The sequence below is a fragment of the Aquarana catesbeiana genome, linkage group LG01 (genome assembly GCF_042186555.1).
Source record: "Aquarana catesbeiana isolate 2022-GZ linkage group LG01, ASM4218655v1, whole genome shotgun sequence".
Lineage (NCBI taxonomy): Eukaryota > Metazoa > Chordata > Amphibia > Anura > Ranidae > Aquarana > Aquarana catesbeiana.
The window spans coordinates 188,002,339-188,026,451 of NC_133324.1; the positions used below are offsets into that span (position 1 = coordinate 188,002,339).

At 44.2% G+C, this 24,113-nt stretch overlaps 1 protein-coding gene across 1 annotated transcript in view; it reads left to right on the plus strand.

The window, feature by feature from the left end:
• The window catches only part of WDR36 (WD repeat domain 36), a 142,850-nt gene that overhangs the window by 18,530 nt on the left and 100,207 nt on the right, over positions 1 to 24,113 (plus strand). Inside the window, exons 3-6 of the mRNA XM_073624607.1 lie at positions 1,961 to 2,061; positions 3,542 to 3,659; positions 3,797 to 3,929; positions 15,474 to 15,528. Coding sequence (XP_073480708.1) covers positions 1,961 to 2,061; positions 3,542 to 3,659; positions 3,797 to 3,929; positions 15,474 to 15,528 — 407 coding nt within the window. The remainder of the gene's footprint in view (positions 1 to 1,960; positions 2,062 to 3,541; positions 3,660 to 3,796; positions 3,930 to 15,473; positions 15,529 to 24,113) is intronic.

Here is a 24,113-nt window from a genome sequence, read left to right on the forward strand (position 1 = left end):
TTGGACAGTGATGGAGCAATGTTGTGAATAGTGGTCGGGACTCTGTGCCATCGAGTTAGGATCTTATAACCATTTTCTTGAGTTGATACATTTGTTGATTCTTTTAGGATGTTTTCATAAATTCGTACCCATTGTTCTGCCGTGATATCTAGAGAGAATTATTTTCCCCAGAATTGGCATTGGTTGTGTATGGGATGTTTAGCAAAGAGTAATGATTAGATGGTTGAGATAAGATGTCTTTGTGGGGTATTTTCAGAGCATAACATTTCTATGGGGGTAAGTTGTGGGACCAATGTGGTTTCCGGCTTGGACCTTGTAGGAAGTGTCGTATTTGAAGGTATATCCACAAAGGGAGTTTACCGTCTATCATTTGGGAAGTGAGGTCTTCTCTATTCCTGAATTTATTTTGGCTAGGATGTGTTTGAGGCCATGAATTAGAGAGAAATTGTCAGAACATACCTGGTGGAAATTCGGGATTGAATGGGACCTATAAGCACATGATCGTCGGTAATGGTAGGAATATGTTTTGGGTGTAACCAAGGTTCTGACTCTAGGGGGATAGAGGAGAGGGATTCTTCCAGTGTAACACATTGTTTTGTGTACATGGGTATTCCAATCCACTATCCTTGTAAGAAGGCAGGCTCTGTAGTATTTGCGTAGGTCAGGGAGGCCTATACCCCCTTTGGATTTTGGGAGGGTGAGGTGTTCTTATTTGATGCGTGGGCGTTTATTTGGGCATATATCTTTGTATGTAGGGTGTATGTGGATGGGAATAGCTTGCATGATGTATAGTAATCTACGGAGAACGTTCATTTTCAGTATAGCACCTCTTCCAAACCAAGAGAAGGAGAGGACATCCCACTTTTGTAAATCAGTTTTTATGGATGCTAGGATTGGTGTAAAATTTAGTGCATATAGGTCGGAAAAGGAGGCTGGGAGTTGGATACCTAGGTATGTAATTGCCTTGGATTTCCAGATAAATGGGAAATTGTTTTGACGTAAGGTTACTGTGTCTTTGGGTAAGAAGATGTTCAGAGCGTAGGATTTATCAAAATTTATTTTGAGGTTGGAGATTTTTTGAAAGTGAGCACAGTCCCTTAGCAGATTTGGGAGGGTAACGTGGGGATCCAGTAAAAATATATAAATATCATCTGCAAAGGCTGCAATTTTAAATTCACGTCCTGAGGCCGAAAGTCCTCTGATATTTGGGTTATCTCTGAGACGGTTAAGAAAATGCTCCAGGGTGAGGACGTAGAGAAGAGGGGATAAGGGGCAAACCTGGTGTGTTCCGTTATGGATAGAGAAGGCATTCGACAGGCAGCCATTAGCTCTTACTTTTGCAGTAGGGTTTGTGTACAGTGCCAGGATCAGGTGGAGCATGTTGTCCTTCCGGCCAACGACCCTGAGAGTTTCTTCTATGTAGTCCCAGGCTACTCCGTTGAATGCCTTTTCCGCATTCAATGAAAGAAAGAAGCCGCTTTTTTTGGAGGAGCTTAGCCAGGAGTGGAGATTGATGACTTTGATGGTGTTGTCCCTGGCTTCTCGGCCAGGGATGAAGCCCATTTGGTTTGTGGACACTAGTGACGGAATAAGTGGGAGAAGGCAGCTGGATAGTATTTTCGCAAAGAGTTTGGTGTCTTGAGAAGGGAGACGGGACGGTAGTTAGAGACTAGAGTGTGGTCTTTGGGCAGAATGGTTATGTGGGCTTCTAGGAGACAGTGTGGGGGAAGCATTGTGGATGTGAGAGAGTTACACGCGGAAAGGTAGGGAGCGACAAGAGTATCTGTAAAGGTTTTATAGTATGCGGCTGTGAAGCCACTGCAGGTTTTAATATTATTAATAATAATTACTATTTTGAAGGGTAATAAACTACTGTAAAGCTCAGAGATGTAACAGCTCCATATCAAACACACTTCATGCCAATTTGGAATTAATTTACCTTTTCTTTTGGCTAATTTAGGCAATGCTCTTCCAGAAGATATTAATTGTCTGGCTGCAGATCGCATGCTGGTATTTGTATCTCATGGGAACCTTCTAAAGGCATTTGCAAAGAATAAAGAGGTATGCAATTCATTTCTAAATCTTCAAAGAATAATTATCACATTTCTACACTAGAGCCATTGATGATTGTGTTTAAAATTTGATGTAAGTGACCCTGTCAAAATAATAAAAGTAAAAAAAAAAAAAAGTCTCAAATCTTCACCCTGTTCAAGAGCTTTGTCGCAGAATCTTCACATCCAACACATTTCTAAGTGTGTTTTGATGCTTGGCCTCCCGTTGCACTGTGATTTCATCCTCTGGCCCCAGAGCGGCAAGGATGTGGAATTCCCTTCCACAGGCGGTGGTCTCAGCGGGGAGCATCGATAGCTTCAAGAAACTATTAGATAAGCACCTGAATGACCGCAACATACAGGGATATACAATGTAATGCTGACACATAATCGCACATAGGTTGGACTTGATGGACTTGTGTCTTTTTTCAACCTCACCTACTATGCACCTACTATGCAAACATCAGTACTGTGTCAGAAGTGTGTCTGTTTGTAAAGCTTTTGCCATAGATCTTGGACAGTTGGCGTCATGTAATGTTTGAGTTCTGAAGTAAACCAGGTTTTTTACCTTAAAACTGAAGTCTAGGCAAAAACTTTATTGGGTCAGTTAGTTACCAATATTGTTTCTCTAATGATGGGTTTTCCACTGATGTCTACTGCTTATTCCTTGAAAAAAGGGTATTTACAGGCAGCCTTTGCCAGTGGTCACCGCTGATATTCCGGTTTTAAAATTTATAGTTAGGACTGATCTTAGCGATCACAGCAGTTTGTTTGCTGTGCAGCACCTCTATTCAGAAAATGTTTTCTATTCTTTAAAACCATTTCAAGCCATTCTGTGATTGAACAGGGGGCGTATAAACTTTACAATTTCCCCTTTGTTCAAGCACCAAACTTTTTTATTTTTATTTTTTACTGGCAGATGTTTAAGAATATGATCAGATTGTTTGGGACCTTGGCCTAATTTATTTGCTAACTGATGTACTTTGCTTGTATGTTATTTGAGTTATGCTGACTTATTAAAGTAGAACTATAGACAAAACTTTTTTTGTATTTTGGCTAGCGTAAGGGAGGGTTATAAGTTATAATCCCTGTTGGCTCCTGCCATCTGTGCCCTGTTGTGGAGATTTCGCTTTACTTCCTGTCTTATAGCCAAAACAGGAAGTGAGAGGAAATCCCTGCAAATTAAGGGAATTCTTTTGGGACCACCAGGTCACTGGAATTAGTATCTCCATTGGAAAAGTTCCCCTCTTACTTTTCTGGGGGCAGCCCGACATTTGGGGATTTTCTTTTACTTTCACTTTCAATGCTAATGGTAAACGGGACACACAGAGAAGGTGAATCTCCTTAACGTGGACACGGACAGCAATAAAACCTGACACCGCTTCTAATCAATCTCGACTCTATCCAAACCTAAAGAAAACGTTTTGCCTTTAGTTATACTTTAAGTATAGTAGATATTCTTGTGTCATTATTTTTTTTTCCTTTTCCAGGTAGTTCACACATACAGTGGACATGAGGCAGAAATTCATCTTGTGCTCCCATTTGGCGATCATGTAATATCTGTGGACACTTATAATAACATGATAATTTGGGATGTTGAGTCAGAAGGTAAGATTGTAGGTTATTGCTAAATATGTATGGTTTTTATACAAAATGAACCAGTGTAGTGCCTTAGCCAGATATCTTCATATTGTTAAGTCTATTGTGTTTTTTTTTTTTACTTTTTTGCTTTTTATAACCTTCAGAGGAATACTTACAGATGAATTTTGATAGAAGCTATTTCACTATCTCTGCTATAATGCACCCAAGTACCTACTTGAATAAAATTATTTTGGGAAGCCAACAGGGAACTCTTCAGCTCTGGAATGTCAAATCCAAGTAAGTAAATAATTGTATTTGGTAGTTTGACATTTTTGGGTAGATTTACTAAAACTGGAACACTCAGGATCTGGTGCAGCTGTGCATGGTATCCAATCAATTTCTAACTTCAGCTTGTTCAATTAAGCTTTGACCATTTAAAACCTGGAAGCTTATTGGTTTCTATGCATAGCTGCACCAGATTTTGTACGCTCCATTTTTAGTAAATCCCCCGTGTGTTAGGCTTTTGTTGATGATGTGTGCAGATGTCCATGCTACTATTGAAAAAAAAATTCTAAACACGTTTTTAAGCTCAAGTATACTACACTCCACATTTGTTTATATATACAGTGGGTATAGAAAAGGATCCCCTGCCTCTTAAAAATAATCAATTTTTATTGCTTTGCAGCCTGAAATGAAGACAGACACCATTTTTGTTTTATCCAGCTGTAGTTACTCAGTGCAATGTATAACTCCAAGTGAAAGAACACCGACCTGTCAGAAAACAATATAAAAAAATCAAAATCCCTGAGTTGGAATGCTCACCCCTCCTAAAAATGACCTGTAAACTCAATCAGGTGTAGCTAATCACCTTCTTAATGGCACACAAAGCAATTTGACTTTCAACTGTGATCAGCTGTGGTCATTTTGATTAGCTCAGCATTAAAAGAGTTTTTCTGGAGCATTTCAGTTTCTGGTAGTGCAACTGAAGCAATCAATAAACTATGGGTGGAAAGGCACTTGTCACTGGGATCTCTGGGAAGTTGTGGACAGGCACATGTCAGATGGATACGAAAAAAAATGTCAAAGGCTTTATCAATGCTTAGAAGCACAGTGAAGTCTATTATTAAGAATTGGAAGGTATTTGGTACAACACAGACCCTTCCTGGATCTGGATATTGCTCCAAACTGGATGAAAGAGCCAGGAGTAAAGTGGCCAGAGAGGCTACCAAGAGGCTTACAGCAACTCTAAAGCAGTTGCAGGAATTTATGACAAAGAATGGTCATTGTGTGCATGTAACAACAATACCACAAATTCTCCACAAATGTGGCTTGTATGGGAGGGTTGCAGGATAAAAGTAATTCCTCTAAAGGCCACATGCAGTCACAACGTCAACACCATATGATATGTCTGGTGGAAATTCAGTAAAGTACACCATCCAAATACCACCATTCCCATAGTAAAGCATGGAGGTGCTAATATCCTGTTAGCCTCGGTTCACACCTGAGGCGGCACGACTTGCAGGTCGCCTCACCGAGACCTGCACACGACTGCCCGGGCGACTTGCAAAACGACTACTGTATAGAAGTCTATGCAAGTCGCCCCCGAAGTCGTACAGGAACCTTTTTCTAAGTCGGAGCGACTTGCGTCGCTCCCCTTAGAACGGTTCCATTGTACTGAACGGGACGCTACTTGTCAGGCGACCTAGGTCACCTGACAAGTCGTCCCAGTGTCAACCGAGGCTAATAGGTGTGTTTCTCTGCAGCAGGGACTGGAGCAAAAAATGGATGGGGCAAAATACCATCACATTTTTGACGAAAATATGCTGTCCTCTGCCAGAAAGTTGTCAATAGAAAGAAGATTTACCTCCCAAAATGACAATGACCCAAAGTACACAGCAAAAATTACCAACCAGTGGTTAAAGGAGAAAAGTGTGCATGTCCTTGCATGGCATAGTCAAAGCCCAGACTTAAACCCCATTGAAAATCTGTGGAATGACTTGAAGACTGCAGTCCACAAACAGTCACCATCAAATTGAACTGAACTTGAGCACGCAAAGAATAGTGGACAAATATTGTAAAGTCTGGATGTGCAAAATTTAGCAGATACATATCCCAACAGACTAAAAGCTGTAAATAAAGCAAAAAGTGGTTCAGCAAAACACAAGGGGGTGATCCTTTTTCCAACTCCTTGATTTTTGTTTTTGAATTTTTTTTTGACATGTTGGTGTTATATCTTTCACTTGGATGTTATAAGTTGCACTGAGTAAATACAGTTGGACAAAACAAAAGGTGTGTCTGCCTTCATTTCAGGCTGCAAAGCAACAAAATGTCTAATATTTTTTAAAGGGGGGTCATTCTTTTCTATAAGCACTGTGTGTAATCTACAGTATTTCACAAAAGTGAGTACACCCCTCACATTTTTGTAAATATTTTATTATATCTTTTAATGCGACAACACTGAAGAAATTACACTTTGCTACAATGTAAAGTAGTGAGTGTATAGCTTGTATAACAGTGTAAATTTTCTGTCCCCTCAAAATAAATCAACACACAGCCATTATTGTCTAAACCCCTGGCAACAAAAGTGAGTACACCCCTAAGTGAAAATGTCCAAATTGGGCCCAATTAGCCATTTTCCTTCCCCGGTGTCATGTGACTCCTTAGTGTTGCAAGGTCTCAGGAGTGAATGGGGAGTGGGTTTGTTAAATATGGTGTTATAGCTCTCACTCTCTCATACGGGTCACTGGAAGTTCAACATGGCACCTCATGGCATAGAACTTTCTGAGGATCTAAAAAAAGAAGTAAGAATATTGCCAAGACCCTGAAACTGAACTGCAGCATGGTGGCCAAGACCATACAGCAATTTAACAGGACCAGTTCCACTCACAACAGGCCTCGCCATGGTCGACCAAAGAAGTTGAGTGCATGTGCTTAGCGTCATATCCAGAGGTTTCTTCGGGAAATAGATGTTTGAGTGCTGCCAGCATTGCTGCAGAGGTTGAAGGGGTGGGGGGGTCAGCCTGTCGGTGCTCAGGCCAAACGCCGCACACTGCATCAAATTGGTCTGCATGACTGTCATCCCAGACGGAAGCTTCTTCTAAAGTTGATGCACAAGAAAGCCCGCAAACAGTTTGCTGAAGACAAGCAGACTAAGGACATAGATTACTGGAACCATGTCCTGTGGTCTGATGAGACCAAGATAAACTTATTTGGTTCAGATGGTGTCAAGCAAGTGTGGCGGGGCAACCAGGGGAAGAGTACAAAGACAAGTGTGTCTTACCTACAGTCAAGCATGGTGGTGGGAGTGTCATAATCTGGGGCTGCATGAGTGCTGCCGGGACTGGTGAGCTACAGTTCATTGAGGGAACCATGAATGTCAACATGTACTGTGACACATACTAAAGCAGAGCATGATCCCCTCCCTTCTGAGACTGGGCCAGCAGTATTCCAATAAGAGGGTTAAGGCAGTGCTGGAAAATAATTGTGGCCACACAAAATATTGACACTTTTGGCCCAATTTGGACATTTTCACTTAGGGGTGTACTCACTTTTGTTGCCAGCGGTTTAGACATTAATGTCTGTATTCCGTTATTTTGAGGGGACAGCAAATTTACACTGTTATACAAGCTGTACACTCCTTTACATTGTAACAAAGTGTCATTTCTTCAGTGTTGTCACATGAAAAGATATAATTAAATTTTTACAAAAATGTGAGGGGTGTATAGTGTGTGTATTCAAATGGTGAATTTTATAGCTGGGTTTTTTTTTTTTCTCGTGCATTTTTTTACATAGCTGGAAATTTTTACGTTTGCATGCAGGGGTCTTATTTATTTTTTTCATAAAGTTCACAATTAAGTTTGAAGTTACCAAGATCAAACAGGTGAAAAGAAACATTCCAAATGTCTGCTTTTGATCAGTACATTTGTTTTATATATATATATATATATATATATATATATTTATATTTTTTGTCTAAACAAATAAGTTTGATTGTTTTTTTGTTGAGGTTTGATAGTCAATCAAGCTTGTTTGTTTAAACAAAAAAATGATATAACAAACTAATCAAAAGCAGACATTTTGGAATGTGTCTTTCACCTGTTTGATCTTGGTAACTTCAGACTTAATTGTGAACTTTGCATATCAAAACTCTGGCTTCATTGTATAGTATAAGCCCAAATGTCCTGGTATGAGATGGAATTAATGAAGCCAGCAGGTTGTATCTAGTAGACAAAGCCTTAAAATGTTTTGCTTAGTAAAGTACCAAAGTAACATATCCTACCTGCTGTTTAGAAGTACAAGACAGCAGATGGGGCAACATACTAATGTACAACTGCTTGGTATAACAAGGCTGTTTTATAAAGAGAGATCAAGTATTTGTTAATGATCCTGAAAGCATTAGTAATGGAAGAAAATGGTTAACAGTAACCAGACATGTCTACATCCTGAATCACTCTAATACAGGGAGTAGATAGGATCCAGGTGGTGCTAGGACCTACAATGGCTAGCTTCTCGAAAGTGCTAGTTGTGTTGCTATTCCTCCCTACTTTGAGTTCCTGACCTAGTAAGAGCAGGAATATTAAAGTCTGGAAACACCAAAGTAATCAGCATGACAGTTGGGAAACTAGCATTCTTAAAAAGAGCTCCGTAATGGCAGCCACATTTTATTACCTATATAAGTAAATTACCCCAGATGATCTGTACTTATGGACTGACAGCTGTGGCCTTTTGTGCTGTCTGCTTCCCAGCCAAGAAAAAATCTAGTGTGATGCTGCCCTGCATCCATCTGCGTGCTATGCCGCTTCGAGTACAAACCTGCAGGGTGGCTTACAAAGTGATTTGTATTGAAGGACTAGAAACAGGGGCTAGGGCATTTTTGTGTTGAAATGTATTTGCTTTTAACCCTTTACAGCCACAGAACACATATGTGGTGTAGAGGAAGTGGACTTTAAACCTGGGCTCTGCATTAATGTGTTCAGCTGTTTGTGCTGGAAATGCACTCCTAGCAGTGAGACTGGAGGTTAGTGACAGCTTCCAGTCTCATACTAAAGCGGAGTTTCGCGGAAAAAACATTTTTTAGATGTCAGCAGCTGCAAATACTGCAGCTACTGACTTTTAAAATAAGGACACTTACCTGTCCCGGGGTCCAGCGATGTCGGCACCCGGGACCGAACCGTCCCTCGATCCTCGGGTGCTGCCGCCGCCATTCTCACTGAGGGAATCGGGAAGTGAAGCGTTGCGGCTTTACTGCCCGTTTCCCTACTGCGCATGCGCGAGTCGCACTGCGCGTCTACACTGGTCCCAGTTGTGTTGTGGGAACTGTGTATTTCCCACAACACAACGGGGGTGGGCGGGGAGTCTGCGGCTAGCTATACCCGGAAGTGGGTGCAGATACCTGTATTATACAGGTATCTGCACCCCCCTCCCTCCTGAAAGGTGCCAATTGTGACACCAGAGGGGGGGAGGAATCCGATGAGCGGAAGTTCCACTTTAGGATGGAACTCCGCTTAATGATCGAGAGCTGGTAAAACCAGTTCCAGATCATGTGATCACTGTGATTAGCCAATCAGTGACCACTACTAGGATGAAAAGATACAATGTATCCATACAAAAAAAGTTGTTGGAAAAAATATAACGATGAACTAGATCAGGGCTGTCTTAGTTACTGTCTTGGTTTAATTAGTGTTGTTTTAAGTTTCAGTTAGTGGCAGTGTCACTGGCAGTATAAGTCCCAGTTAGTAGTAGTCTTGGGGTCAGTGTGTTTTAGTTGGAACAAAAAAGCAAAAGACAAAATTGTTCACGATTGTTTCTTGGCCCTATTTGCGGGTACAGAGAACAAATAATGCATACGTGATGGTGATACCGTAATTGACGGGAGTGGGAGAATTTTATTTTGCAGATCTTTTTTTGGTGGTGGGTTATGGTAATGGCATAAAAATATACTGTTACATTTTAAGCAATTTTTATATTTTTATTATTTTGGGCAAGTTTTCCTTTCATAATAAAACAATATCAGGAGATATTCATTAACATTTATTACCATATAAAAGCCCAATCTGTCTTTGAAAAAGGCAAGATATAGTTCACCATGCTAGTGAAGAGGTTAAAGCCCAACTGAACTTTCAGTTTAATCGGCCAAATACATTCCAAGTGCATCAAAACAAAAGGTCTTTTAGAGTATTGCAATTCTTATTTAAAAATCAATCCACCGATTGGGTAGAAAAGGCTTTCCTCTGCCACTATGCTACTGCGAAGGGCCCTTGCTCTTTGTGTGAAAGCATTGGCCTCTCAGCAAAGATCTCACATGCACCATGCTGAACCAGAGTTGGAGCTCTCCAATAAGCAGGAAATATGAGCTTTGCATGGGCTTGAGAGGAATATTTCTGTATGCATAAAAATACTTTTTTTTTTCCCTTTTCGTCATTCAGGACAGCCACAATAGAGAGAGAGTCTCCTCCCCTTCCTCTGGAAACACTGTGCCAGCCCATAAATTCTCTCCTCCCCTGCCGGACCTCAGTTATTAGTGTTTCCTCCAGTGGGGAGACACTGTGCAGAGGAACCAGGCCGGGTGCAGTCAGGGAGATTGTGGCCTTTATTTCTAAAGACATCCCTAGGGAAGCAGGGGCTTCCAGGATGAAGAGTAGCGGTACATACCGCAGCTGAAGCCACCCCTTCCTTGCCGAGCGCGGCATCAGGTCGTGGGGGGCCCCTATCGCGTCCACAGGGCCGCAGCATGAAGACAGTCCGCTCTCCCTGTACCTTGTACAGGCCGCAAAATTGGGAACCATCGGGCCGGACGACGGGTGACGTAATTTCCGGCGGGGGGCGGACGCTTTCCCTTTGACCCGCGACTTCCGGTTCCGGGTCGCGGGGCTGATAGGGGGCCGGGCTCAGGCTGGAGTGAGTCGCTACACGTGTAGACAGTGTGAGACTCTACACAGGCAACCACCTGCAGTCATGTCTGAGGCAGATGCTGCAACTCATACGGACGCTGTCTCCAGCCTTCCAAAGGTAAGAGTTCCCTGGGGAGGGGTCCTCTCTAAGGATTGCTCTCCCTCATGTATGGTTCCTTACTTAGAGGGGGGGCAGACCCCCTGGGTGGTCAGGGGGTGGGGGGGTGAACGCAGTTCCCTTAAGATGGATCTGGTACACCCCCAGGGTTGTTTCCATTTAATCATGCTGAAGGTAATATGTGGTTTTTGTATGTAATTTCAGAAATCTACAGAAAAGACAAAGTCCACTCATGTCTCTAAAAGGAAGTGTGCCTCTTGTAGAGATAGTTTAGGGGAAGCATGGACCAAGGTTTTGTGTAAAGAGTGCATAGACTCCCTGGTTAAGGAAAGGGAATCTGAACAGCAGTCTGGGTTGGCAGCTTCTGTGAAAGAGCTGTCATCCACCTTTTCATCTTTTAAAACTTTTTTTGAGACGTTCAAGCTTCCCTCTAAACTCATTCAGCAGGACACAACCCCGCCTCATGCTCAGGGCTCAGCACCTGCCAGATCTACTAATATAGTTATGGCAGAGGAGATGTCAGGCCCTTCCGGGGTGGAGCTGAGGCAACCGGATAGTGGCACGTCTGACTCCCATGAGGAATCAGAAGGGGAGGACCAGGACGGGGAGTCCAGGAAAATCTCCAGGTATAAATTGTCCCTGGATGAGGTGGAAGATCTCTTAGGGGCAATATATACAACCCTCGATATACACGAGGATAAAAAACCCCTATCTCTGCATGACCTTATGTATAAGGGCTTGGGAGATCAAAAAAGAAAAGTTTTTCCAGTACATGAAGTTCTGGTGGAAACAATTAAAAAGGAGTGGCAGGATCCTGAGAGGAAACCCTTTTTTTCTAGCTCCCTTAAAAGAAGGTTTCCGTTTTCAGAGGATCCAGTGTCCATTTGGAATAAAAATCCAAAATTGGACGCCGCCTTTTCTCAGGTCTCTAGACACACAGACCTGGCATTCGAGGATATGGGGGCCTTGTCAGATGTCATGGACAAGAGGATAGACTCGCTTCTAAAAAAGACGTGGGATTCAACTGTAGGTAACTTAAAGCCTGAAATGGCTGTTACGGTGGTAGCCCGCAATTTAGAGCATTGGCTTTTCCAGATTCAGGAGCACATTGAAGCTGGCACAGCCAAAGAAACTATCCTAGCCTCTTTCCCCACGATTCTGCGAGGAATCGCATACATTGCAGACGCCTCGGCAGAGTCAGTCCGTATGTCGGCCAGATCAGCAGCGCTGGCGAATTCGGCCAGGAGAGCGCTCTGGCTAAAAACTTGGCCGGGCGACACCGCCTCTAAAGTCAAATTGTGCGGCATACCCCTGACAGGTGATCTACTCTTTGGGCCTGGGTTAGAGACGGTCTTAGACCGTACAGCGGACAAAAAGAAGTCCTTTCCGCTTAAACGGAAAGCCCCAGCTCAGGCAAGGAAGGGGTTTCGTCTGAAAAAAGGCAAGGAAACTCCAAAACAAGGGAAGAAAACTTGGGGCCAAAGGCAAGGGCAGAGGAGGGGCGATTTTTCGCCCTCCTGAGAAAGCCCGTAAAGATCAATGACTCTCTAGGGACGGTGGGAGGAAGACTGGGGGCCTTCCTTCCACAGTGGGAGACCATCTCCCCCAATCAATTCATCCTGGGGGTCATAAGAAAGGGGTATCGCTTGGAATTTACAAGGCCCCCCCTGCAAAGGTTCCTTGTTACGCAGCTTTCCAGCTGCACAGCAAAGGCCGAAGCTTTGGTAGACGCTCTGAAGGAACTGGAGATTCAGAACGTAGTTCGCAGAGTACCAAAGGGGCAGGAAGGAGAGGGGTTTTATTCCCACGTATTTGTGGTGAAAAAACCCTCAGGGAAATTCAGATTGATTCTGAATTTAAAACCCTTAAACAGGTCAATTTGCTACAAAAGATTCCGCATGGAGTCAATTTTTACGGTCAGGGCCCTGTTACCACACAACTGTTTCATGGTGTCTCTGGATCTCAGAGACGCGTATTTACACGTCCCTATCGCAGAAACCTCCCAAAAGTTTCTCCGTTTAGCAATAGACCTGCAGGGTACAATACTACATCTACAGTTTCAAGCACTGCCTTTCGGGCTATCCTCCTCGCCCCACATATTCACAGAGGCATTGGCCTTCCTGCGACTCCAGGGGGTGTCAGTTATAGCCTATCTGGACGACCTGCTCCTATTTGCAGTATCCCCAGAACAGTTGATCAAGGACCTCGATCTAACAAAGAGGGTACTAACAGGTTTGGGGTGGCTGCTGAACTTAGAAAAGTCCAGTCTCATTCCCTCACAGCGCATTATGTACCTGGGGTACCTACTGGACACTACACTTTTGAGAGTTTTCCTTCCAAGGGAAAAAATTCTAAAGCTGGACAGAGCAGTTTTTTCCCCTCCAGTGCAACCATCTGGTGTCCAAAAGGTCCATAATGTCAACGCTACGCCTTCTAACTTCTACTCTTCCAGCAGTGCAGTGGGCAGGATTACATTTTCGTCCCCAGCAGTCATATGTACTAAGAGTATGGGGCCACAGTCAGAGGGATCTAGACACCTTAGTACAGGTTCCCCATCAAATAAAGAGATCTCTTTGGTGGTGGAGGAAGGAAGTGAACTTGTCACAGGGACGTCTGTGGCTTATCCCAGTCCCGCAGATTGTAACCACGGACGCAAGTGGCAAAGGCTGGGGGGCACATCTGGGATCCCTTCTAGCGCAGGGCACGTGGAAGGGCGACGAACTGAAAAGATCATCCAACTGGAAAGAGCTGAGGGCAGTGGGCCTAGCCCTCAGATTTTTCAGAAAGGAACTCCAGGGCCACCATATACAGGTACGGTCGGACAACTCCTCCACCGTGGCCTATATAAACAAGCAGGGAGGCACCAGGAGCGGAAGTCTGCTGGCCCTAGCAAAGGACATTCTAAGCTGGGCCGAGTCCAACACTCTCTCACTCTCAACGGTTTTTTGAGAGGAGAGAGGAATGTAATCGCAGATTTCCTCAGCCGGAGGAGTCTAAGGGAAGGAGATTGGGCCCTCAACCAGGAGGTTTTCAATCTCATATCCGAGAAATGGGGACCCCCGGAAGTGGACCTTTTCGCTTCAAAAGACAACGCGAAAACCCCCTGTTTCTTCTCCCTAAACTCAGGAGAAGGAGCACTGGGGGTGGACGCTTTAACTCAGAATTGGCATTTCAGGACATGCTATGCCTTCCCTCCTCCGGTGCTATTACCGGCGGTTCTGAGGAAGTTTCAACTAGAGAGCACCTCTCTCATTCTAGTAGCTCCACATTGGCCGAAAAGGGCATGGTTTTCTATCTTCAGTCAGTTAGCAGCAGAGCCGCCCCTATTCCTTCCACCTCGAAAGGATCTTCTTTCGCAGGGTCCAGTCCTCTGCCCACATGTGCAGCAGTGGAGATTAGCGGCCTGGCTACTGAGGAGGGTATATTAAAATCTAAGGGATTTTCACAGAACTTAATTTCCACCCTCCTCAACAGTAGGAAAAAGGAGACGCGTAGGATTTACAAAAAGGTCTGGCTCCTTTTCAACAAATGGTGCATAGAAAACTCCTTCTCGGTGCAGAGTTCCGTAGCGATGTTGGAGTTTCTGCAGTGTGGAGCAGACAAGGGTTTATCTGTAGGCACCCTTAAGAGTCAGGTTTCAGCACTCAGTGCTTATCTGGAGAAGTCTCTAGCTACAAATCCATGGGTGGTCAGATTCTTTAGGGCACTGTCAAGACAGAGACCTACCCGAGGTCCACCCTTTCCCGGGTGGGACCTATCTCTAGTGTTACAGAGTCTTACGGGAAGTCCCTTTGAACCATTGGACAAATGCTTCTTAAAGGAGCTTACCTTAAAAACAGTGTTTTTAGTAGCAGTGACAACTGCCAGGAGAGTCAGCGAAATTGAGGCATTATCAATTAGACCTCCTTTTTGTGTTATTTTGCCAGACAGGATAGTCCTTAAGACTGAACCAGCTTTTTTGCCTAAGGTGGCGTCAGGCTATCATAGAAGCCAGGAAATAGTCCTACCCTCGTTTTTGTTCCAATCCCTCAGGAGAAAGGGAACTAAAATTTCATTTTTTAGATGTAAGGTGGTGTATCCTACAATACCTAGAGATGACTAAAACAATAAGGAAGTCTGATTCTCTATGTATTTTGTTTTCTGGGGCCAGGAAGGGGCTCAGAGTGTCCCGACGCACGATTGCCAGATGGCTTAGATTAGCTATTGGGCAGGCATATTCTTTAGCAGGGAAGGAAATCCCTAAAGGCATAAAGGCACACTCCACCAGAGCAGTGGCAACTTCCCAGGCAGAGAAGGCTGGAGCAACGCCAGAGCAAATATGCAAGGCAGCGACATGGTCCAGCTACTCCACTTTCGTTAGACATTACAGAGTGGACCTGGTGGCGGCAGGTGAGCAGGCTTTTGGGCGAAAAGTTCTGCAAGCTGTAGTCCCACCCTAATTGGTAAGAGCTCGATTATCCTCTCTATTGTGGCTGTCCTGAATGACGAAAAGGGAAAATTAAAGTTACGTACCGGTAACGTCTTTTCCTGTAGTCTTTCAGGACAGCCCTAGTCACCCACCCTAAGCTTGGGGGGGTCTTATTAAAGACCAGAACGCAATATGATAATGATGTTGAATGGTATGTTATTAATGTGTTTTTGTGTCTCCCCAGCTGGCCGGAGGTGCTCTTGAAAAAACTGAGGTCCGGCAGGGGAGGAGAGAATTTATGGGCTGGCGCAGTGTTTCCAGAGGAAGGGGAGGAGACTATCTCTCTATTGTGGCTGTCCTGAAAGACTACAGGAAAAGACGTTACCGGTACGTAACTTTAATTTTTTTTTTTTTTTTTTTTATAGCAAACTTCTGTATACATTCAAAGGCTGGGAAACTGGTGTGACTGTTCTTCAGCAGGTATGTAAATAAGGCTGTGGTTTCATCACAATTAATACACTTAACACCCACTTTTGTGAGTGCTCAAAAATGTTAAAATTTACTCCAACCCACTATAAAAATATTGTTCCAACAAACCAATAAAGAGGCCAAATAATCCCTTAAAATAAAATATAAATAAACCAGAACAAATAATCTAGATCAATACAGTGATAAGTGTATTTACTGTATATCCCCTTGTTAAGGTACCAAAAAATATACATACTGTATATAAAAGAATATATCATCTAAATCACAGTCAAACTCAGGTCCCATGGGCTGAATCCAGCCTGACAGGCCTTGTCATGTGGCCCTCGCACCCAGTTTTGCAGCCGGAATGCATACTGTGCATAGTGCAGCCCTAAACCCTGCAGTCCAGAACTCTGCACTCTGTAGATAACGCACCCCTGAACTCTGCACTCTGTACGTAGCGCACCCCAGCTACAATTGGCTCTTTGTGGGCAACCATGCTGCTGATGCGGCCCATGATGAAATTTGACACCCCTGATCTAAATTTTATATTGCCTCAAAACTAGTAGCAACAATAAGTGTGTACATCCCAAAAAACATAAGTCCTGCAATGAGCTTAAACTGAAACAAATGTAGCAAAGCTTCTTTCTTCACTTACTGACTGCGATGATGACCAAACATCCACCCTTAGGACTCCAAACCAAACACCACATGCTGTCCTCCACCCACATGGATCTGCACTCGCCAAAAGGTATTGGCACGCTTTCACAAATATGGCAGTTGCACTTACGAGCTCCCAGAAAGATGAAAGTAGCCTTTTCAATCACTGAGCTGTCTTCTGATGTTTACATGTAATCTCTCCACTAGTGAGCATACAAAGGAAGAGGCCATACATAGTGCAATACTGTAGAATTAACAGCCTTTTATTAACACAAAACCATAATGCTGTTAAATTGTACAACAAAGCATCCAAAATGTCCCCCAGCAGACCACAGCAGTGAGTAGCGTGCAACCCCGTCTGTGTCTCCCACACAGCTGGCCCCACTATGAGAGAAGACACTGCTTGTTGCACAGCTAAATGCTGCCTGCCCATTTAACACACACAAAGCCTGGCTTTACCCTAATGTTTTTTGTCGGTATGATGACTTCTTCCAAAGGAAGCCTTGGTGGATGAGGTCCCAGCCTTTAAAGATACCACAGATAAGAGGGTAGAGTCCCTCTTTAAGACAACCTTCTCTCTGGTAGGAGAGAGGGGTTCCAGGGAAACTGATCCGAAAGATCATGCCATATGGCAGCTTCCTATGGTGACACACCTGCAAGCTTGATCCCAAGCTGCACTGCCTGTGTCCATAGACGCAAAAGGTACTGCTTACCCCCCCAACCCCACCCTCATCACTGGCTTTGATTGATAACAGCAGGAGTGCCTTAGCAAAGCCTGCAAGACCAAAAAGTGAGAGAAGAGAGCCACTGCTGATGGGCACAGTGCTGGATCGAGTGAGGACTAAAAAATGTTTGGGCTTTAAAAAAACTTTAAGGAAAAGGTGAAGGTGTTGCGTTAGAAAACAGTGTCGCCTTCAGAATCCAAAAATAATTACTTTCATGTGCAAGCAGAAGCCCACATCCCAGCTTTGTAAGAAGAACTGGAATCTCAAGTCCACTGGTTCTGGAGGCAAGTCCTCCACACAGTAAAGGGACACCCCTGTTTGCGTGAGTAGGGGGCATTTTATTGGCCTTTGTAGTTGTCTGAGATCAGGAAGTCTCAGACAACTGGGTCTACAGCATAGTGTCCAGTGGCAACAAGCTGGAGTTTTGGTATTTGTTTTTTTTCCCCCCTCTGTGCTTAAAGTTATTGTAAAGTCGTTTATTATTTTTATAGAAAAAAATGTTTTGTTTTTTTTTTATACTTGCCTGCCCTGTGTAATGAATGGTTTTGTACAGAGCAGCCCAGATCCTCCTCTTCTCGGATTCGTCTTTGACTCTCCTGGCCCCTCCCTCCTGTCGAGTGCCCCCACAGCAAGCAGCTTGCTGTGGGGGCAACCGAGCCGAGCTGCAGCTCCGTGTGTCCATTCAGACACGGAGCCCTTGTTTGGCCCCACTTCCTCTCTCTCCTGAATGTCTAACTGACTTTGATGGACAACAGCGGGAGCCAATGGTGCCGCTGGTGTGTCTGTCAATCAGGAGGGAGAGTCACGGACGGCCGAGGCACTCGTGGACATCGCTGGCTGAGGGGGGCTGCTGCACACAGAAAACTTTTTTTATCTTAATGCATATGCATTGAGATAAAAAACCTTCTGCCTGTACAATCACTTTAAGGGCGCGTACATACAATACGTGCGTGAAAACTGCACAGACTTCACTTGCAGAGACATCAGTTTCATATCGGTTTTCATGCGCATTTCGGTGAGTTTTTACGCACGTTGACATCAATTTTTATGCACCTCAGTTATGTGCCCTGTTAACACCAATGTTGATGACATGTCCTTTTGTTTACAGTGCAGAAAACTGTGTCTGCACAATGGTGTGAACAAGGCCTATTGGTATCTTCAGATCCTCAAAAAAATGTTTTGTTTTCTTTTAATTTGTTGCCCTGGAAAGACTGCTTTCCCAAGGGGTCATCCAACTTGTGCCAGCACATGACACGTTTTGCTGCTTCTACTCTAGCTTGGTATGCTAGATGGAGGTGCCACACACTGTTAGCTCAATGTGTATCAAATAGCGAGGAGTGGCCTTGACTCCTACACCCCCTGATGCATTTCGTCCTGCCTCTGGGACTTAGTCATGACTGATGGTGATGCAAATTGAGCTGTGTTTGGCACCTCTGTATAATATACCTTATTAGACTGCTGGAAAGAGCATTTTAGACACCAGCATTTTGGCTGTGGGTCGTTTGAGCAGCATCTTTTGGCACTTAAAGCAGCACTCCAAAAAAATTATTTTCCAACTTATTCACATTTCTCTAGCCAAATGGAGACGTCCAGCCCTTTTTTGGACATCCCGATTTTGCAGCCGCGCCAATGGTTTCTGTGATTCACAGTGGAAGATCGCCACTATCAATTAGTGGTGTTACCCTTTGGCCTGTCAACCACCCCCAAGGTGTTGGCTTCTGTTCTGGGATTGTTGAAAATCCAGAGTTTCCGCATTGTGGGGTACCTGAACGACCTAACTGTCCAAAGTAGTTAGGCTTAGTCTTCATTACGACTCAGGTAAGGGTACTGCTCACGCAGGAGAAATGCCCAGATGCCACCTTTTGATATGGTCCCCTTTGCCCAGTTTCTCCCCAGAGCACTGCAAAATCCTACGTCGGAAGTCCTTGGATCTGCTGATGCAATTCACTGCAAAGATTAGATTTACTCTGGAATGGTGGATCTCCATGTAGATGCTGGATACACGTAAATCTTTCCTTCTGAATTGGAAGGTCTTCATGATGGATGTCAGCCTTTTGCGCTGGGGAAGTGTTCTTGAAAACCTCTTAGTTCAGGGAACATGGTCATCATAGGCGTGGAAGTTGCCAATCAACATCCTGGAACTTCGGACATTTCGGCTGGTTCTCCTGTACAGTCTTTGGGGTCTCCCCATTGGTGCAATTGGACTGTGGCATACATCATCCATTAACGAGAAACAAGAACTCGCAGCGCTCAGAGGGAAGCAGACCTGATTTTGTTTTGTATTGTATTTTCTTATATTACTCCGTGTCTCCAGTAGTAACATTACATTCCCTGATACTGGCAGTCTGCAAGCCAAGGGTTAATGGCTCAGCTATGTCTTCTGTGCTTTTCTCTTCCCTCCCACTTTCCTCCCCCTCCCACCCTTCTAGCTCTATGCAGCAGCTCAGCTTTCTCCCTCTTTCCCCTCCCATGTTCCTCCCCTTCTTGCCATTTTGGCTTTCTAAGCCCATCACTTCCCTTCACTGTCCATGCATTTTAAAAAGAGGGCAATGTCCCTGGAAACGCGTCATGCACACTCCCTCTCTCGACATTCCACCAGGCATTTTGACAGCTGTCATCCTCGTGTGCAGCCTAGAGCGCCACCGCCAATATTTATACTTTGAGCTGGCTGGCTCCCTGTTGTCCTCGGTCTCTGTTTACTCAGTAAAGCCTACAGCCTCACACTCATTACAGTTGCTAAAGTGGAACTTCCACTCATCAGATTCCTCCCCCCCTCCGGTGACACAGTTGGCACCTTTCAGGGGGGAGGGGGGTACAGATACCTGTATATTACAGGTATCTGTACCCACTTCCGGCATAGATAGCCGCAGAATCTGCGGTTATTTACGCCACTTCCTGCTCCCTCCCCGCTGCCTGCTGGGAAACGCACGGGTCCCAGAGGCAGCAGGGACCATCCGTATTGCGCTGCGCGACATGCGCAGTAGGGAACCGGGAAGTGAAGCCACATGGCTTCACTTCCTGATTCCCTTACCGAAGATGGAGGCGGCAGCACCCGAGGACGGAGAGACGGTTCGGCCTAGGGTGCCGACATCGCGGGCGCCCAGGACAGGTAAGTGTCCATGTTTTAAAAGTCAGCAGCTGCAGTATTTGTAGCTGCTGACTTTTAAAAAAAAAATTTTCGGCGGCGCTCCGCTTTAACCTTCAGCTGCTGAATCTGGGAGGATGGGCTTTTCTTTCTGAGATGTTCGTTGAGATTTACCTGCACTAGGGGATGCCAGATGGGGATCTCTTGGTTTCCAGATTCAACAACAAACTGGACAGGTTCTGAATCAGGGATCCTCAGACAATTGCGGTAGATGTCCTGATATTTCCTTGGAATAGTTTTTCATGATCTGTGCCTACACTCCACTTCAACTTCTTCCTTGTCGGTCATGCAAGATAAAGGTGAAGGGCATTCTGTTGGTTCTGAAGGCACTGGCTTGGGCAAGAAGAAAGTGGTATGCTGACATTCCAAAGCGCCATTGCAGAAAAGTCTAGTTCTCTCTGAGTTGGGCCTTATTTGCTGTCTTGGCATCTGATCTTCCATCCTACTTAAGTCTCTGGGTTGTTGAAGCCCAAATCCTAAGGGACGGGGATGTTTGATTCCTAATTTTCTACCTTTTCTCTAGGCTAGAAAATTTTTCATCGCCAACAGTATGTTGTGGGTAGTATTTTGGCTTGTCTCCAGCTTTGAGTACCATCGAGGTATAGGTCAAAAGCTTTTTCAGAAACGTATGTCTCATTGTCTGATTAAAGCCTTTGTGCACCCTGTCTCACGTATTGTTCAGCCTGTGCGCCCCCCTTTTGTCTTTGAGAGAACTTAGTTTGGTTTTGTCTGTTTTGATCTCTTCTCCTTTTAACCTCCCTGAGAGATTCCCTTGTCACTTCTTAGCGCAAGGTTTGTCTTTTTTTTTGATGACCATTACCTCGACTCTGAGTCCCAGATTTGGCTGTGCATTCCTACAAGGAACCCTTCCTAGTTCTTCGCCAGGCTAAGGTGGGGTTGGGGACCTCAGTCCTCTTTCCTACCTAAGGTGGTTTTATTTTTCTACCTGGATCAGGACATTGTGTTGCCATCATTTTTGTCCTAATCCTAAGCATCCTAGAGGGTACTTCACTCTTGGATGTTCAAGTCGTTTGACAGCTTAGTTTCAGCAATATGATCTTATTTGTTCTGCCTGAGGGTTCTCAGAAGGGTCTGACTGATTCTCAATCCACTATTTCTAGGTCTGTTTGCCAGCATTCCTGGTTAAGGTCAATCCCACCAGCCATCTCATGGCTTTCTGGCCTATTTAGCATCAAGCTTCTTTTGATAAAGTGTGTAAGGCTGCTACCTGGTCTTCTTTTCACACATTTACCAAGTTCTAGCAGGTAGATGTTGATGCCTCTACCAAAGGGCTTGTGGGTGGCTTTGTAGTTGGGTTCCCCCCACTCTATTTTCAAAGTTTTGAACATGTTGGCCTAAAATCCTTTTCTTGGAGTACATTACAGGACATAGAGATTCCTTTTTCTCTTGCCTTTTTTCCTCATTGCTTGCTACTAAACTGAGGCTTAGCTGAGCTAAGAGGGGGGTGGTGTTATGCCTGAGCAGGGATTCATACCTTTTTTCTTTTTGGCAAGTGTCCATTCATCTGACGGTGGCAGCATAACCCAAGTAGTCATGAGTATAAACTCCTCTGGGTCCTGTGATGTACTCAAAGAAAAAAATTAAGTAAACCAAAAATCCTTTTTTTTTTTTTTTTTTTTTCCTTTACATAATTGGATGATGAAAATTGGCAGAGCTTAAAGAGGATCTCCAGTCTCCTTCCCAAAAATTTAAAATACATATATTGTAGCTGCTGACTTTTAATATAAGGACACTTACCTGCCCCTGAATCCAGCAGTATCCTCACCCGGCCTGATTCTTCAGTCATCTTCCAGTCCAGGCGCCGGCATCTTGATAATGGGAAACTGGCAGTGAAGCCTTGCAGCTTCACCGCTGGCTTCCAGCTGCGCATGCACGAGCCGCACTGCACATTGTGAATGGTCCCGCAGTCTTCTGGGACCAGTGATGTATCCCAGAGGGGTGGGTGAACTTCTTATCGGATCGGAACAGCGATCTGGCCAGAAGTGGGGGACCAGGTACCTGTCAAAATCAGTTGTGTGGTGGATTTAATAGAGTTTTTAATAGGTTTTGTTGGTGGTTTCCTTAGTTAAGGATAGCTGTAACCATAGCCTGTCAGATCTCTGCTGTTCATAGCTGATGGAATGCCCCAAAGTTGTTCTGGTGGGTTTGTTTCACTGCATCCTTTAGCCAAAGCTGGAAGTAATTAAACTGTTAGAGAGTATTTCACATGGCTTTTAGGGCATTGAGTTGTTCCACGGTGGTTGAGTCTCCTTGTTGGTGGAGAACTTGTGATCAGTTTGGGTGACCTTGTTTCAGATTTTGCAGGTTCACTCTTGAGGGGAGTGAGAGGATACGTGAGCATAGGATCTTTTATAAATACAGTAAATCTATATACAATAATATCTAATACTTTACAACCCCCATGTGCAAATACACAACATCTCGTAAAAAACAAAACACCAGTGCGTGAAGTTATTTTAATCATATACATACACAAAAAAGCCACTTTATAGCATTCTTTGTGAATTCTTTCTTCACAATCAAAACATGACCAAGAAAGAGTGTGTGCTGTGCTCCTTCACACCAAACTGTTCAATCTGTTCTCAGTGATGATCTCTTGAGAAACTCACTCGCTTTTTAGCCTGGATCACTACAAATGTACATTTCAGTAAGGTCAAGCTTGCATGTGACTCCAGTAAACTGAGACATATTGCGCATCCAGGCTTATGTCGCTCCAATCATCAGGATTTTGGTACAGTAAAATAGAGCGAAAGTTGCATATAGTGTAAAATCCTTAACCATTTAAAAATTACACTCATAATGATGGTCCACTAAACACCGTGCACGCATAAAATGACTCATAGTTCATAACACTCATGGCTGAATTTCTCCTCGTTCAGCTAGCTAGTCCTGTCCATGACTTCCGGGTAAACAAGTCATCAGCCTCTGTCAAGTGCCTTACGTGTTACATCTGTATAAGGGGACAGAGTATTGCAATCTCCACGGCTTGGAAGAAGAATTCCAAGCTACTGAGACAACAGACAATACAACGTTTACAGGAGCTAGAATCTAGACTCCCAACCTCGTCCTCCATCCGTTTACTGAGGGAAATCATACGGCTTAGAGCTATACTTAAAAGTATAGACATAGGCAGAGTAGAGAAGGCCCTTCAGAGATTACGCCAGCTATATTATGATAAAGGCAATAAGGCCCTCACCCTATTGGCACGTAAACTTCGAGAAAATACACATACATCGACCCCTCAAGCTATCCTTGACCCAACAGGCACCCTTCAATCCCATCCTGACCTCATTGCACAACTACTTAAGTACTTCTACTCAGATCTCTACAATAACCCTTCCATACCGCATTTACCTATCCAGGACACATTTAAAGACCGGGTACAGTCTTACCTAGCCACCAGTGGGGTGTCCACTCTACCAGTAGAAGCCCTACACTCTCTCAACTCCCCCATCACTGACGAGGAAATCTCTGACACTCTGAAACACCTTCCAAATAACAAGGCCCCAGGTCCTGATGGCCTCCCCTATGATTATTATAAGTCATTCTTACCTACCCTGCTCCCGCACATGGTTAGTTTATTTAACAGATTTATGGGCAAGGAAGAAATCCCTAGAGACATGCAGACATCACATCTCACACTTATACCCAAACCAGATAAAGACCACACGCTATGTGGGAATTATAGGCCCATAGCACTATTAAATTCGGACCTGAAATTTTTTACGAAAATATTGTCCCTTTGAGTAAATGAGATCCTCCCCTCCCTGATCCATAAAGATCAGGTTGGCTTTGTCCCGGGACGCCAAGCAGGAGATAACACTAGAAGAGCCATCAATTTAATAGACATTATTAATAGACAAAAGAATGAAGCGCTTTTGCTTAGTTTGGACACTGAGAAAGCCTTCGACAGGCTTAGCTGGCCTTTCATGTTCTCCACTCTTAAATATCTGGGCTTTTTGGGGCCGTTCCTCAGGGCGATTAAGCACTTGTACGCAACCCCAACTGCCTCTATCAAAATGCCCTTTGCGGCAACCACTACCTTC